At 38.4% G+C, this 16,357-nt stretch overlaps 2 protein-coding genes across 5 annotated transcripts; both read left to right on the forward strand.

The window, feature by feature from the left end:
* The first annotated feature begins 1,468 nt into the window (after window positions 1-1,468).
* On the forward strand, window positions 1,469-5,217 carry LOC116401421 (butyrophilin subfamily 2 member A1-like). Of its 3 annotated transcripts, XM_031879798.1 has the most exons (6): window positions 1,469-1,605; window positions 2,376-2,714; window positions 2,812-2,886; window positions 3,052-3,117; window positions 3,334-3,423; window positions 3,969-5,217. In XM_031879798.1, the coding sequence occupies exons 1-6, from the start codon at window positions 1,557-1,559 to the stop codon at window positions 4,121-4,123; spliced, it is 774 nt and encodes a 257-aa protein (XP_031735658.1). In that variant the 5' UTR covers window positions 1,469-1,556; the 3' UTR covers window positions 4,124-5,217. The 3 variants fall into 3 exon arrangements, with proteins under 3 accessions (XP_031735658.1, XP_031735657.1, XP_031735659.1); XM_031879797.1 differs by lacking the exon at window positions 1,469-1,605 and having other exon boundaries at window positions 1,947-2,714; XM_031879799.1 differs by lacking the exon at window positions 1,469-1,605 and having other exon boundaries at window positions 1,947-2,714; window positions 2,815-2,886.
* Window positions 5,218-9,045: 3,828 nt separating this feature from the next.
* On the forward strand, window positions 9,046-13,251 carry LOC116401425 (butyrophilin-like protein 2). Of its 2 annotated transcripts, none has more exons than XM_031879807.1 (5): window positions 9,046-9,118; window positions 11,288-11,626; window positions 11,724-11,801; window positions 12,197-12,295; window positions 12,632-13,251. In XM_031879807.1, exons 1-5 carry the CDS (start codon window positions 9,064-9,066, stop codon window positions 12,739-12,741), a joined length of 681 nt encoding a protein of 226 aa, XP_031735667.1. In that variant the 5' UTR covers window positions 9,046-9,063; the 3' UTR covers window positions 12,742-13,251. The 2 variants fall into 2 exon arrangements, with proteins under 2 accessions (XP_031735667.1, XP_031735668.1); XM_031879808.1 differs by having other exon boundaries at window positions 12,637-13,251.
* Window positions 13,252-16,357: the final 3,106 nt, after the last annotated feature.

Below are 16,357 nucleotides of genomic sequence, written 5' to 3' on the forward strand. Positions count from 1 at the left end.
TCTCATTATCGGCTTTTTCCACAGCAACAGTTGTGAAGTGATGAATATGAGTTCACTTTTTACAAGTAATTTAAAAGATGTAGGATTAAATACACAGGTCAGACTGAATGTGTACGCAGTGTAATACTGTTTGAACTATATGTTAATAATCACTGGTTTAGTCTTTAGTAAAGCTATTTTGTTATTATGAGTTCATATCTTTTATTAACGTAAAATCTAGTGGAGAGAGAAGTACAATATTTGCTTCAAATGTAGTGAAGTAGAAGTATAAAGTACCAGAAAATGGGAAAAGTAAAGTACAAGTTCCTCGGAATTTTACTTAAATACAGTACTCGGTATATGAAATGTACTTTATTTTAAAAAAAATTGTAACTAAAGCTAAGGGGGAGAAAAAAATAAGCATTAGATTTTTTATATTTAATTTTTTTTTGTTATTTATAATTTCCATCTTCGTTTTTCTGTTTACTTTTTTAAGTGAATTCATTTTTTGTATTTTTTTGTAGTGAAAGCTCTGATTGTTTCTATTTTAAATGTCTCTCGTTCAGTTAAAGAGAGAGAAGAAGAGACGGTGGGTGTTACTCATACAGACTCTTAAACCCGCCAGAAAGTACATTTTGGAAACGCCCACAGCTCCTCAGCCAATGAGGTCCGCCGGAAACCCCAAACCGGCGGGAAATGATTGTAAGGGAGACACTGGTTACGATTTGCAGCTTCTCGAGCATGAGGGCTTCACTCAAAGTCTCTCTCAGGTAAAACACTTTAATCCTTAGTTTCTATAAAGCAATGTGCAACAGGGTTTGACTGAACTTTGTAGGTAAAACGTATTTACGAGGATTTTGTTACTAAGTTAAGATTTTTTTATTTATTTAAATTAATGTGAGTTATAAAGATGTGTTGATGCAGCTCGTGCGTTTATTTTATGAAATATGAATACGCGCTCGTGTAGATTTGACGTTTGTAGAGGGATAAACTGCATAAATACCAACAATATATATTTTAAAGTATTGAAGCTGACATTGTTTCACACGTTAAATTTGGGGGGAAATGATCTAAATTAACTGAAAAGTCCTAATAAATCACTTGTTTGATCATCATTCAATAATAATACAAAACTTTTCTGTGCAAAATGCTCGATATACAGAACTAAAATGAATACACATAGTGAAATTAAATGCAGTTTTAATACAACAGTGCTGCAGTCAGTCTGCATGTTGTATCTTTTGTATTACTGTTAAACTGTATTGTATTAAACCGGAATATTTTTATTTTAGTCAACCTGCACTGATGTAAATGTAGACAATAAATAACCGCACAGTTTAATTAAAACATTTTAAAAACCGTTTCAACAGAAACTGTGTGTCCCAATCTCCACACTAAAAAATACAACTAACTGCTGTGAAGTCGGACCGTTTTCAGGAATAAACAGGAAGTCACAGATACTTCCGGTTACATCCATAGCGCGAAATTTTCGAAGCGAAATATTTCCCGGAAAACAAGTCTCACTAAAGCCGTGCAACAACACGTTTGTTTTTAAAGCGCCACAGTCTGTATTTAAAATGATCGTGACACTGATCACTTTACTCGGTATTCTTCACTTTGCTGCCGGTAAGTTTACATCTTGACTCTATTAAAAACAATAAAGTAAATAAAAACTACGTTGTTACTGTTCGGAGACTTCTTCGGCTACTGTCGTACTTAGCATTAGCATGGTAAGCCTAACCTCGGTAGTGTTTGCTCTATTTAAGTTTTGACGCGTTTGACCCAAACATCACAATAACATGAATAAGTGTCGCTATTTAAAGCTTGTTTTGTTTGATATTGTCGAGACTTTCTTGAACTTTTCGTTTTATTTAGGTGCATTGAAGTGTTTGATCTTCATGTCACTTTTTTCCTAGCTGTGGTGTTAGTGGTGATATGATGTTCGTGTACAGTAAAGCTAATAAATTCAGTATAACAACACAGACGACAGCACAAGACCTGTTTGATTTGGAAAGAACCCTTTGGAGCTGATTTAGTTTAGTTTTAGTGTAAATGTAATAATCTATTTAATCCTGTGAAGCTTTTTCCAGCATCACTCGTGTGTTTTAACTTCATAGTTAAAATGTATGAAACATTTCAGGAGACTCAAAGCAGTGTGGTTGGATAATATTGATTAAATTAGTGGATTTCTTTTATTACACTACTTTACTTGGCATCAGGTGGAAATGTTGGCATACTGAAGTCTTTCTGATTTAGTCTGCGTCCTCTTTTCTTATCACACTTTTGTGTCGATCACAAAGTTGGACAGTAAACACCTGGACTGTGCAACGTGAATGCTGAGAAGATGTCTGTTCTCGAGGCTTTCAAACTGTCTAAAGATCATGTTTGTCTCACAGGAGGGTCTCGTGCCGTTTGCCCAACGCAGCCGATCAAGGTGGTTGAAGGTGAGAATGTTGCTCTTCACTGTGGTCTGGATCACCTGGTCGACTTGTCTCGTTACACGGTGGATTGGAGGAGAGTTGACAACCAGCAGGTCGTCTACGTCTATCGACATGGACGGGACGACCTTGATCCAGTGGTGGATAAATACAGAGGCAGGACCACCATCAATCATGAAGATCTGAGCAGAGGAAACATGACCCTCAAGATCTCCTCAGCCAACCTGTCAGACAGCGGATCATACAAATGCTTTGTCCCAAAACTGAAGGTCTGGTGTGAGGTCCAGCTCATCGTTGGTAAGCAGTTTAATACTCTATAGGTCAGCTCAGGATTCAAGATTCATATAATGAACCTGCAAATAATGAACAACTGTGTTTGTGTCGCTTGAATCAGAAGAAAAAGGGACAAAGACAGATGTTTCCAGCACAACTGGACCTGCACTTGAAGAACCAGAGACAGACGATGATGGTAAATGTCTTTGAATATTTACACTTTATCCTTCAGTCTCTCTGAGAACAAGAACAAGAGCCCAAGTAGATTAAAACAAACAGCTCTGTCTGATATTACTAGAATATATTTTATCCTGTATTTTCAGTGTACTGAGGTTTCTTTTGTATATTTTTTTTTTAACAGCATCCAAAGACCAACAGAAACAGACAAAGACAGATGATTCCAGCACAACTGGACCTGCAGATCATGGTAAATGTCTTTCTGAATCTTTCTTTAGGAAACTTTGATTCACTTTATTCTACGGCGTCTTTGAACACAAGACAGTCTGACTGGAGGTTGTGTCTAAATGTTTTGTTGTTTAATCACCAGGAGTAGCCTATAGATGAATCATCAGAATGAATAACCATATTAAATAACCTTTGAGCCTCATGGTGTTCTTATCAACTCTGTCTGATGTTCCTTCAGGTGCTGTGAAGAGGACGGCTGTCCTTCCCGTTGTCTTTGGTGTCTTTGGTGTTGCTGTTCTTTGTATCCTGTGGAAATCTAAAGTGTTCAGTAAGTTACAAACTGCTCTCCAACATTGTACTGTCAGTGGCGGACTTTACAAACTTTAAGTGACCATCTCGAGGACTTTTATTTAAATAAATGTCTGTTAAGTCGTCGTCTATCGCCGACTGAAGCAACACCTCTTTGATGGAGCCTACGGCCGACTAATGAACGTGTAGTGGCCGTTAACCGTGAGTCACTTCGTCTGCAAGATATCTGACTTCTGACTCGTGTTCCAATGAATTCAAAACCTTTTTCGTGAAGACTCTGCGTATCACAGGGTTTGGTAGAGATCCATCACAACGTGACGGCAGGTGATCTCCATCCAGGTTACTGACTTGATGTTCCCAAATAAATACATTGGTTATCCAATATTTCACAATAAAAAGAGAAGTTCTGAGAAAGTATAAATACAGATTTGTGTATCATCTTCTTCTTTGCTCTCATATAAATCCTCTCATGTTGTCTCTACGGACTACATTCTTAACAATAGACACAGACTTTCCTAAGTTGTATGAATTTAGTGTCTCAAAGTGGTTTCCATGTTCTCACAGAGATTTGTAAGAAGACGTTCAGAGGAAAGAAGAAGAAGATGTCGACCGGACCAACAGAGGGGGATGAAGACCCTCGCAGCGCCGCAGAAGCATTGACAGAGGTGGTGGTTCATGACGAAAACCATTCATCCGGAAAAACCATCCAACAAGGTTGATGGACTATTTTATTGTCTGGTTATATTTTATTGTCTGGTTATAAAACTAATCTAAGCCTTTCAATGTCCCCCAAAATACGCCGATACAATCTCCTCTTCAGGTGTCGTCCTTCAATCAGAGGGTCGGCGGTTCGATCCCCGACTCCGCTAGTCTCATGTCGATGTGTCCTTGAGCAAGACATTTAACCCTTACCACCAACCTACCTTACCTAACCACCTAATTAATATAAAGTGCTCTTATGTGTACTCTTATATTATTTTTGGAGTAACAAACATCAGAGAGTCAGGATCTCCAAACTCACCCAGACTGGAAGGTCGGAGAGTCGGAGCCAATTCAAACTGATTTCAACATTCACATTCATCACTTTATAGAACCTCTTTCAAAGAGCAACGGGATCCTCTAGAAACTCACGTCATGAACACGTGGTCAACATTGACATCACGAGATCGAGGCGGCTGCAGATTTTAGAGCGAGGTGCCGAAGTTACTCTCCACTGTCTGCGTGACCCCAGTGCATGATGGGAAACGCCTGGCTGTTGCCTGATCAAACAGCTGATTGGCTCTTAGTTTTGACAACAAACTCCATATTTTGTTTAAAAAATCCTAATTTTCTGTGTAATTGTAATACTTAACACTAGATTGTTGGCTACTAGTTTCAAACTAGTACCGCGTGCTCTCAAAGACACAAATTAACTGAATGGAAATTTAAATGGAAACGTTGTTACAGCATTTTTTAACAACACAAACACTACGTAAAGTAAACAAATATGAAAAGGTAATAATAAATTGGCTAATTAGGGCTCGATACATTTTGGTCTCGTTTTTCCGACTTGAATTTCCGTTCCATTGCACTTTTCCGAGTACAAAGAGTTGCAGGAGTAGCTTCCACTTCTGGCTCCCCCTCAGATGAACAGTCAGCACTTTCTCTGTAGTTTGCGATGCTAGCGCTGTTGGCATCGTTGGATGCTCCCAATCTCCTAACTTGTACCTTTTTATATTTATGATTCTTGACTTCGGTCTTGTTATATTTTATTTCCTTTTTTTCTATATTTCCTGTCTCTTTGGTTGTTGTATTGTAGTGTGAGGTTAATCATGTTTATCACTTCAAATAAATATGTGGGAATGTTACCTGATGTCAGTGTTTTTATTTCTGCGATTTCATATTTGATTCTCGGTGGTGAAAGTAATTCACACCGAGGTGTTCGGCATCATTTTATCCAAACTAATACGAAGACATTTTGGTAATAAAATGTGGCTCTGAATCTGTTTGTCATCATGGTGATTGTATGCGCTGCAGCTTTTCTTTGACGGTAATGTGGCTCCACAGTCAGTCGTTTGTTTTCATCTCATAGGATGGTGATGGCTGGATTTAAAGATTTATATATCAACATATAAATATGAGTTTGCTTGCTCTCAAAGAAGAAGGATGGAACACATTAGTACACAGCAATCATTAATGATTCACTAAAACACCACCTGAGATAAAGTGAAGACCAGACAGAGACTCCAGAGCACCAGCAGGGGGCCGTCAAGTTAAAACAGGAAATAAACAAACATGAACTGTGGACATAGAATTGTAAAAACACAGTTACCTAAAATATATTGTATGCTGAAGTATCAACATTTCATCTTTTAAGTACAAAAGAGCCCAATCTATGAAAAACGGATCCAGACTACAGCTGTCCACATACATAATGTACTTCTAGGTTTAAGGTGAAAACTACTCTCAAATATTATATTTGTATTCTTCTATTTTTAATGTTGGAAGTTTTTTACTTTTGCAGCAACGTTTAGAGTCATCTTTATTTACACACACAAGGAATTTGTCTGGTTTCTTTGCTCTCGTGTACTTATACACAGAAGTAGACATACAGCTGAAACAAGGACAACAAAGCTGAAGAGAGCTTAACATATATAAGTTTTATGTACATGCAACACAAGTAGGCAAAAAAGATAAATGCATATATACCATGAATATATATAAGAAGGCAACAATGAACAAGAACATATATCCATATAGAGGTGAAAACATCTCTATAAATAAAGATGAGATAATTATTTATTGATCATCAGAGGGGATGTTCAGGTGATGCAGCAGCACGAAGACATAAATAAAAAGAGAAAGTATAAACAAGAGATCATTATAATATAAAGTATATAGAGGGCACTGCATCACGTGTTCTCCACTGACATGTCGTCCTAAAGGTTCATGACTCCACAGTGTGCTGAGATTTATATTTAACATGAAGGATATGATTTATATTTCATCTCATGTTATCCAAAAAGTGTCATTAGTATCAGTAATATGACAACAATGGGACATAAAACGGTTTATGTCGTCACTTCGTTGCTCACTGAACTCAACCAATGAGAGTTCTCGGAGTCCCCGAATGGCGCCAAAATGCATCAAACAAAGGGGCGGAGCTTAGGGCCATGTGCGAATATAACACAAGATGGGGAGGGGGGGAGGAAGTCAGTCGTTGGAGTTTCTAACATGTGGACTTTCTTTACAGTTTACCGAGCCAGGTAAAACGTTTTTACGCTATCATGTCTTTAAAACAAAGAGTGAAATATTTGGCTAGAATTTAACACATTTCACTGAACTGTTTAATGTTATTTATTTAGTTATTGTTTGTAATATTTGGCTGGAATGCGTCTGAGTTTTCACTTTTGCTTTACAAAGAATAATGATACTAATTGGAGATGTGTGTGGAGGCATAACACTATGGAAACTATGCAGTGAAGCTCAAATCATTAACTATCCATTTGTTCAAAACATTTTTCTTTCAGGAAACGTGTTGTATTTTCAACACGTGAGCCGATTTGAAACTGTGTATATTTTGGATTTGCACCTTGTTGTCCACCAGTTTATTTATCCCACTTACCGTTAACTTGTTTTCATTTCTGGCATTGAGTTTTTGCACCTTACTTGTTTACATTTTGTTTCATTTCCCCTTTATACATTTGTCTTTCTCAAACATTTTTAAAGGGTCCCTGATTTCATAGCACCAAGATGTTTGGTGGGCTGGTATTTAAAAAGCAAACACACTAGAAGACACGTACAGAGGCACCTCGCCCATCACTTGCATGATGTTTCCTCAGCAGGGTCACTTCCTCTATTGTAGTTCAATGTCTCTTGGCCTCTCGTATTCTTGCTGCCTCTCTCCGTTGAGCTTCTGCATACATTTCTCTATGAGGACAAGGACAGCAGTTTATTTTAGCAGTCAGTGTGTACTGTTAACTGTGCAAATACATTCACAACCAGTTATGTTCTTAGCTTGTTACTTATTTCATTAGTTCAACAACAACCAAAGGGAACAGACAAGACAAAAGTCAAGAATCATAAAGAGAAAAACGTTCAGTAAAAACAATGTTATAGACAATCTTGTCCATAATTTATCATCCTCATTGTTCATTCTGTAATTTACTTCTGTACACAAGACATCTATTTCCTGTCTGTCCGTCCAGGAAGCGGGAACGTCGTCCTCATTTCTTCGGGGAGTTTTTGTTAATCTGAATCGAGGGTCTAAGGACAGAGGCATCACTTTTCTAGTCAGAAGACTAGAAAAGTGCCTTAATCATTTATTAAAAAGGAAGTACATTAACGTGACGTTATATGAATGAAACCTTAAATGTGCAAATTAATTAATGCCCTTATGTGCAATATATCTGGGTGCAATACGATGAATATGAAATGTCTTCCTTGCACTGTGATATTTTTTCTAGTTTCTTTTATATAGTGTATGTGTATAAACACACACGTATATGTATCTGTACACACATATGTATGTATATATGTGTGTATACATGCATATATATACGTGTGTATATACGTGTGTGTACGTACGTGCGTGTGTATATGCACACGTGTATATACACACACGTGTGTGTGTGTGTGTGTACTATGTGTATGTATATCTGTATATATGTGTATCTCTATCTCTATGTATGTGTATATATATATATATATATATATATGCGCGCGATTCCTTTTTTTTTATTTTTTTTTATCCATTAACTTTTTATTATCTAACTATTGTGTATTGTCAGCTACAGACTGTAATTGATTTTAGTTTATTACTATTGCACTTTGGCATGACCTTTTTTCCTTTAGGACACTCGGTTCTGGCAGGGGGACTAGGGGGATTAGTAAAGATTATTTTGTAGTAGGAAGAGTACAAATTTTAATAAAGAAACATTTGCAGCACATACAGAACATATGAAGGTAGTATAATACAAATGCACACAAATAATAAAAAATGTGATTAAAGGACAAATGCATTACAAAAATACATTTATATAAACAAGCTTAAGACGTATTGGAGAAAATATTTAAATTTTCGTTCAGTAAACTCGGTGAGTTGAGATGTTAAATTCAAAGAGAAAAGGAAAAAAACTGTTTATGAATGAATCATTTGGAATATAAAATATGATCAAACACATGTTCAAGAGCACCATCATTTGGATATTGTTAAAGATAATATCTTAAAGGTTAAAAGAATAAACAAAACGGACTCGCACTACAAGTCAATTCCCTTCAGTTTCATTCAGAGCAGGAGAGATATCGGTGGAACATGGACGCCTCACTGTAGCCTCTGGGATTTGTAGTCCTTTGAAGTTGTGGAGTAAACTCTCAAATATTTTACATCAGTTCTCTTTGTGTATTTTAAATTGGTTTAACGTGAAAGTCTGTTAATGCTGCAAGTGGCCCAATTCTATCTTTCTGTAACAGAGAGAGAGAGAGAGAGAGAGGCGGAAGAACAGCGTAGAAATGGGCGGGCCTAGCGGGCTGCTCTCATTGGTAGCGCTTTTCATGAGCATCGCGCCTACCAATGAGAGCAGCTCGCTTGGCGCAATGGGAAAAAAAAAATAAAGTAGTCTGGTGTGGCGAAAATGAACTTCTGTATCAGAAGGTCTCCACCTCGCTCACGGACTTAATTATGAAGTTTCTTGTAACTTTCCTGATTATTTGTCTGTTTCCTCAAACTATTCTGGGTGAGTTTGCATCGTTCACTACTTCATAGCTCCGGCTTCTTTATGACAATCTGTTGTTGGTGTACTTACACGGAATCTGGGATTACACATTTTAATAGAAAACGCTTTTTTATGAAGAATTATGAAGATTTCCAATAAGGTGAAAGTGACATGAACTACAGTTTCATACAACAGTCTCATTGTCGATATATAAGTAGGATATAACTTTATTTGTGAGATAAGTGAAAAAGACTGCAAATATATACCGTGTATAGGGCAAATAACAAGTAAGGTGCAAAAACTAAATGCCAGAAATGAAAACAAGTTAACGGTGAATTGGATAAAGAAACTGGTGGCCAATGAGGTGCAAATCCGAAATATACAGTTTCAAAATAAATGTCTCACGTCAACGGTAATGATCGCTTATGTTTACGAGAAGGAACATAATATATTTCGTCTATGGCATATCCAATATGGATGATTCAAATAACAATTACCAATCCCTAAACGCCTTTTGGCGCAGAACGCACGTGTGTTCCCCCTCCTGTGGAAACAACATAGGAAATAACTACAGTGTCAGCTGAGCACGCGGAGGAACCGCTGTTTCCGGAAGTGCGGAAGTCAAATTCCTCGTAGCTATTTAAATTTTTCGGCCCAATGTCCCCCCGCTTTGAGGCGTGTTTAGGGCTGTCCCACTGTCAAATCATTGAGTGTTTGAGGGCTCTCCGGCTGACATTTTGAGCCCTTTATGAACCCTTTCCGTAAATCAGCATAGGATGCTGACTTAGATCTAGGGAATTACCCACAAATCATTGCAATGTGACCTTAAACACGGGGTAACCAGTGGACGCATGGAGACGTAAAAAAAAGGTAAACAAAGAGGACGGCTCACGTGTGTTCAGCCTGTCATAATAAATTTACTCAGAAACATTAAGGGTTAAAGATGGAACAAAAAATAAATATGAAATCAGAGAATATTTATTTATTTATTCATCAAATATTTGATTTTGTCATTGAAGCTGTTTTAACAAAAAACAAGTAAATAGATTATATGAAGTTACCTCTCATCTTGTGAGGAAAGAGCCTGGAAGATGTTCAAATCAGGGAGTACAAAGTATAAAATAAATACCCACAATTATACATCATATTTATTGTGGTTTTCATGGTAACGTGATATGTTGCAGCAAAGTGCTGTCCCATTAATATTTACACCATCTCAAGGCCTCACAGTCTCTCACATTCACCCACTTACCAGGTGAAGTGAGTAAGTCCTTGAGGGTTCAGGCTTTGAGGGTTTTAGGGAGACATTGGGATTGGGCCTTGATTTCTTGGTCGATACCAAAAATATAATATTTTTGTCTTTGATGTTTTGTCACTTTAGCTGGGAGGTCGTTTTGAAACATGACGTGAGCTCATAGACCTTCATGAGTTTTTCTAAGGTTTTTCTGTAATGACGATGATGTCATCTCTCCTTCTGTTTTCCTCAGAGTGTCAGTTCATCCAGCATGAACAGATGAACAGCGACCACTTTGTCAACAATAACATAATCTGAGCTACAAGCTCCACTGTGTTTGTATTTGCACATGTTATTTTTATTAAATACAAACTTTATTTTCATTCTGGTGAGTGGAGACAGTCTGACAGTATTTAGTTTTAGTGTAAATGTAATAATCTATGAATCCAGCGTCACTCGTGTGTTTTAACTTCATAGTTAAAATGTATGAAACATTTCAGGAGACTCAAAGCAGTGTGGTTGGATAATATTGATTAAATTAGTAGATTTCTTTTATTACACTACTTTACTTGGCATCAGGTGGAAATGTTTGCATACTGAAGTCTTTCTGGTTTAGTCTACGTCCTCTTTTCTTGTCACACTTTTGTGTCGATCACAAAGTTGAGCTGCATCTTTGTGAAGCAGCAGGAACTGAAGCTTCATCAGTCTGGAGCTCTGACACAATGTGTTGCAAACATTGACTTCACGGGAGTGAAACAAACTTCTGAGCTTCTGTGTTCATGCATCTTTGAGTTAAACCCACGTGAGGTTATCCAGTTTATTTAAGAGGGCCGGTGGATGAAACAGAACAACGCAAACACGCTGAATGTGAACACCTGGACTGTGCAACGTGAATGCTGAGAAGATGTCTGTTCTCGAGGCTTTCAAACTGTCTAAAGATCATGTTTGTCTCACAGGAGGGTCTCGTGCCGTTTGCCCAACGCAGCCGATCAAGGTGGTTGAAGGTGAGAATGTTGCTCTTCACTGTGGTCTGGATCACCTGGTCGACTTGTCTCGTTACACGGTGGATTGGAGTAGAGTTGACAACCAGCAGGTCGTCTACGTCTATCGACATGGACGGGACGACCTTGATCCAGTGGTGGATCAATACAGAGGCAGGACCACCATCAATCATGAAGCTCTGAGCAGAGGAAACATGACCCTCAAGATCTCCTCAGCCAACCTGTCAGACAGCGGATCATACAAATGCTTTGTCCCAAAACTGAAGGTCTGGTGTGAGGTCCAGCTCATCGTTGGTAAGCAGTTTAATACTCTATAGGTCAGCTCAGGATTCAAGATTCATATAATGAACCTGCAAATAATGAATAACCGTGTTTGTGTCGTTTGAATCAGATGAGAAAGAGACAAAGACAGATGTTTCCAGCACAACTGTACCTCCACTAGAAGAAGAACCAGAGTCAGAAGATCATGGTAAATGTCTTTCTGAATCGCTCTTTAGGAAACTTTGATTCACTTTATTCTACGGCGTCTTTGAACACAAGACAGTCTGACTGGAGGTTGTGTCTAAATTTAGTTTTTTAAAGGCTGGGTTTTTTCTAATCTTGAGAAATATGTGTAGCAAATTGTGACTACGATCTAAATTTACTTGTTTATTTGTCATACAATGAAATCAGCTAGAGTACTCAACAGAAAAACCCAGCCCAGTGTTGCCATGTCTTGTGTACAGAAGTAAATTACAGAATGAACAATGAGGATGACAAAATGATGGACATGAAATGATTCTATTCATGATTCTTGACAGTAACATCTGTTACGTGACACGGCATCACCTTGACCCTTCAACATCTCCTCTGATATTCTTTCAGGTGGAAACCGGGAGGCCGGCCGTGCTGCTGTCATCTCCACTGTTGTCTTCCTTCTCTGCAGTCTCGTTGTTTTTCTGGTTCTGAGGAGCAGAGCGATGCGTGAGTTACAAAAACAAACTCCTGCTTCCCGACTTTTTGTCATCGTCATTTAAAGTCTTGATGGGTGTTTAAAGTTACTGAGAGGAACTTTTAACGGGAGAACCAGAACCAGGACTGAGCAGTAAAATTAGAGGTTTTCTAAAGGGACTCTGGTGAATGCAAACACGACCACTTTGGTCTGCAGGGAAACCCCCAAATCAAATTAAACTTTACGATTAAAGTTACGATTTTAATCCACATTAATGCTGAGATGTAAGACGTGTGTTTTGTTATCTCTACTTCCTTAAACAAGCTCCTTTTAACAAGTATCACAAACTGGTTTTCTTTCTCTCACAGGACAGAAGGAGCCAAAACAAAATGGATGTCACCTTGAATCAAACACCTACAGAGCAGAAAGGGACGGTGACCAGGAGGAACCTGCAGCGACCGGTTTGCTAAACGTCTGAGAGGTGAAAGTGATGGTCGGCGGCCTGACTGCTGACCATCACATCACCGAGCTGAAAGCACACTTAAAGCTTTTTAGAGACCAAAATAAAACAGTGAACCTCCCCACATGAGCTAGTAAACAAACGTATTACCAGTTGGACACAACAGCAATAAATGAGTCCATTTGGTCCAGACACAGTATTGGGGGAAAAAAAGAAAAGTCAAATGTTCTGAGCTGGTCAACACAATCCTATTGACTGGACGGGCTAGCGGAGAATTAAGACCTCCGCCAAGGCCGAATGCACAATCATGCAATGTTAACGAAAGTGAAAAATTAGTGTATCCGCCCCTCGATTGGGACCCCCCTCCATATTTGAATGGGTTCTTCCTCTGCCTTTACTTCACCCTTCCACCAAGTTTCATGAAAATTGGGCCGGTGTATTTTTGGTGAAATTTTCTGCAGAGTTTACATTCTCAGGATGAATTGTTTCAACCACTGTGCTCCTCTGACTTTTCTTCTCTAGCGCCATCATCAGGTCAATGTCTTGCTTTGTTTTGTGACCAAATACCTGCAAAACTATGGACATTTAGGCATGCTAACATGCCAAAACACAATCATGTTAAACATCAGCATGCTAGCTTTTTCATTCTAAGCATGTTAGCATGCTGATGTTAGCATTTAGCTCAGAGCACCACTGTGTCTTAGTAAAGATGCTATCAGGGCTCTAATTGATCTCAGGACACAAGTACAAACCATATTGTTACTGTACACTGATATTGCACTTTTGGTTGCCCACAGGAGGTGTTATAGTTGTTGACCAATACATTGATCAACACTTAAACTCCAGTTTATTAGGTACAGCTAAAGCTAACCTGTTTGCATTCCAAACATCTTTCACTTTAACACAATACAATTCAACAGCATCACAAACTACTGTACATCTCCTCAAAAACAAAACCTGAGCATTACAACCTACATGAAGGAGGGATTTACTGCAGGACTGTTGTATTATACTGCATTAGATTTAACTAGCTGTACCTAATAAACTGGCTCTACAGAAGCAATAGTGACCCAGAACAAAACAGGGTACTTTTTACTGTTTTTTTAAATATTGTCACTAATATTGTGACTTAAATTATTATAAAGTGCCATGATAGAAAGTAACTCCGTGCACTTACTCGAGTACTGTACTTACAATTGTGTTTCCATTTTGTTGAACTTTATACTTCTACTCCACTTCATTCGTCCGTCATTATTTTCTTCCTTCCTGTTTAGTATGAGTCGTGTATCTCCAGATGTGTTCATGTTGAATAATTGGAATAAAGTGAACGATGAAATATTCCTTAAAATGCTGCTTCTTCTTCAGATAAATAAACTGTTTAAAAAGCCTCTTGGATCAGCTGGAAAAAGCATCGTCACAACATTCAAACACAGTTTCACATGACGGCCAACATGTTGAACATTTAAATAGCTCTGAACAGGTGAGCTTCTCTGGAAGGACAGAGTATGTTTTTAAGAGATGCTCACAGCGACTTCATCTTCTGAGGAAACGTAGTGTTCTTGGTGTCAGTCAGCACATTTTGAGTACTAAACTATTGTTGAGAGTGATTCAGCTCTTCACCTTCCTGCCTGGTACGGTCTCCTGAACTGTAGATCTCTGGGCTCTGGGAGGCGCTATAGACTAACATGTATTGACGAAGTCCTTTAAGTGCCATCAATACTGTTAATTCAACAGAGTAGATGTTCCACTAAAGAGTCATTATTCTAAACGTCTCTCAGTTTCATCAAATAACCGTTTGAGGTCCAAAGAGATTAAATTATCCAATATTTCACAATAACAAGAGAAGTTCTGAGAAAGTATAAATACAGATTTGTGTATCATCTTCTTCTTTGCTCTCATATAAATCATCTCACGTTGTCTCTACTAACTACATCAGGGGTGTCCAAACTACGGACCAAATATAATGGAACGTGGCCGACACATGAAACTTGTGCTTGACTGTATTGTACTTCTTAGTTTCACCACTAGGTGGAGTTACTGTCAGGAACAAGGCGGCTTCTCCACAAAATAAGAGCAATCAAAGAGAGGTTCTGCTGCAGATGACCAAAAGTGGCCGAGAGTATGTACCTCTGAGATGTAGTACAGTTTGAAGTAGCATAAAGTGCAAATACATAAAGTATCTCAAAATACAAAAGACAAATCCAATTCAAAGTCTCTTTGTTTTTATTCTCTTGAGGATTTGTTCACTTTGTTCAGGCTATAAAACATTCTGCAGAGAGGATGACTGTATGAAATACTAATAACACGATACTAAACTCTTCTCTGGTCACAGCAGCTGAATATTTTATTATTAGATTTTGTTGATTCATTTTCTATAAATATGAATAAATAATTCATCTTTTATTGAGCCCTAAAAACACAGTAGACAGAGACCTCTTGATGCTTCTGTTGATTCAAAAATGATGAAAACTAAAACCCTTATCCTCTTCTCATTCCTGCATAACTTGCCTAAAACGCCTATCAACCGCGTACCCAAAGTAAACTGACAGCTCTTATTGAACCATTGGGAGTACATGTATGGTTTTAGTCTTTATTGAACGGCAACACTCTGAAGTTTCTTCACAATCAGTCAGAATCACCGTAAGTGCTACTAGCATTGAGCTAATGCGTTTTCAGCACACTGAAAGAGAAGCATTTTACTTCCGCCTAGATTTGTTTTGGCCAACAGATGGCAGCAGCTATCTATGGCTGGGACTTACAGGCTTGAAAAGACTCTCCTTCGACAGCATGCGGCCATGATACCTGGTATAAGTTATAATTTGATAACAATACAAAAGAAAATTAATATTTTACACATGGTTTACTAAGAGTGCTGCCGCGTAAAAACTCACTTGGAGGATCACCTCACCATGTCGAAATACACATACTACGTGTCCAAGATTCAAGCTATAGTTTATTTATGTTGATGTATGGTTAAGTATATCATATTTAACCATTATAAACTTCCACATATTCTTGAAAATTCTTATGAACCAGACTTTGGTCTTCATACTCTGTCCCCGTTACCTCACTCACGGTTTCAATTGCAGTTTTCAAAACTTTCCCAGGGGGCCATCTGATAAATCTGCATATCCTTGGCTTCGTAATTTCATTGGCTATGTGGAGCCTGAGTTTGAACAGGATCTGTTGCGATTGGCTCGAGCTATACCCAAAGAAGTGAGGCGGGCATTGTCTTTCAAAGCGGACTCTCGTTGGCTGTTCCAGACTGTGGCCGGGCTATATAAGCTCCTATTGGGTCAAATGAGGTGTCAATCTAACTGGCGGAACGCAGCCTCCATTTTGCGGTGAAAATCTCTGCTTTGTTGACACAGAACGTGAAGTTATGCCCGAAATGTGATCCGAGTTATCATATCTGCTGGCTAATTTGAAATGATGCAACAGCCCCCCGTGGGTCTTTATGGACGTACTAATGTGTTTTGGACTAAATCTTGTACTGGATTCAATCGAGTGGACCCTTAGCCACCTGGCAAGACCGTTTTTGCTGGACTAGCATGCACAAGGGGGACGTTATGGATCATAATCGGTGAGTCACAGCGATATTTTATCGGCTATTTTTGGAGTGCTTGTTTGACAG

Source organism: Anarrhichthys ocellatus, unplaced genomic scaffold, assembly GCF_004355925.1.
Source record: "Anarrhichthys ocellatus isolate YVR2014 unplaced genomic scaffold, GSC_Weel_1.0 scaffold437, whole genome shotgun sequence".
Taxonomy (NCBI): Eukaryota; Metazoa; Chordata; class Actinopteri; order Perciformes; family Anarhichadidae; genus Anarrhichthys; species Anarrhichthys ocellatus.

Bases quoted from the DNA above. Each gene is read 5' to 3' on its own strand.
- LOC116401421 (XM_031879797.1), top strand. From the start codon at position 2,324: ATGTCTGTTCTCGAGGCTTTCAAACTGTCTAAAGATCATGTTTGTCTC. The intron at 2,715-2,811 runs GTAAGCAGTTTA...CGCTTGAATCAG, and splicing joins TGAGGTCCAGCTCATCGTTG to AAGAAAAAGGGACAAAGACA. The intron at 3,118-3,333 runs GTAAATGTCTTT...ATGTTCCTTCAG, and splicing joins AACTGGACCTGCAGATCATG to GTGCTGTGAAGAGGACGGCT.
- LOC116401425 (XM_031879807.1), top strand. From the start codon at position 9,064: ATGAAGTTTCTTGTAACTTTCCTGATTATTTGTCTGTTTCCTCAAACT. The intron at 9,119-11,287 runs GTGAGTTTGCAT...TTTGTCTCACAG, and splicing joins GTTTCCTCAAACTATTCTGG to GAGGGTCTCGTGCCGTTTGC. The intron at 12,296-12,631 runs GTGAGTTACAAA...TTTCTCTCACAG, and splicing joins TCTGAGGAGCAGAGCGATGC to GACAGAAGGAGCCAAAACAA.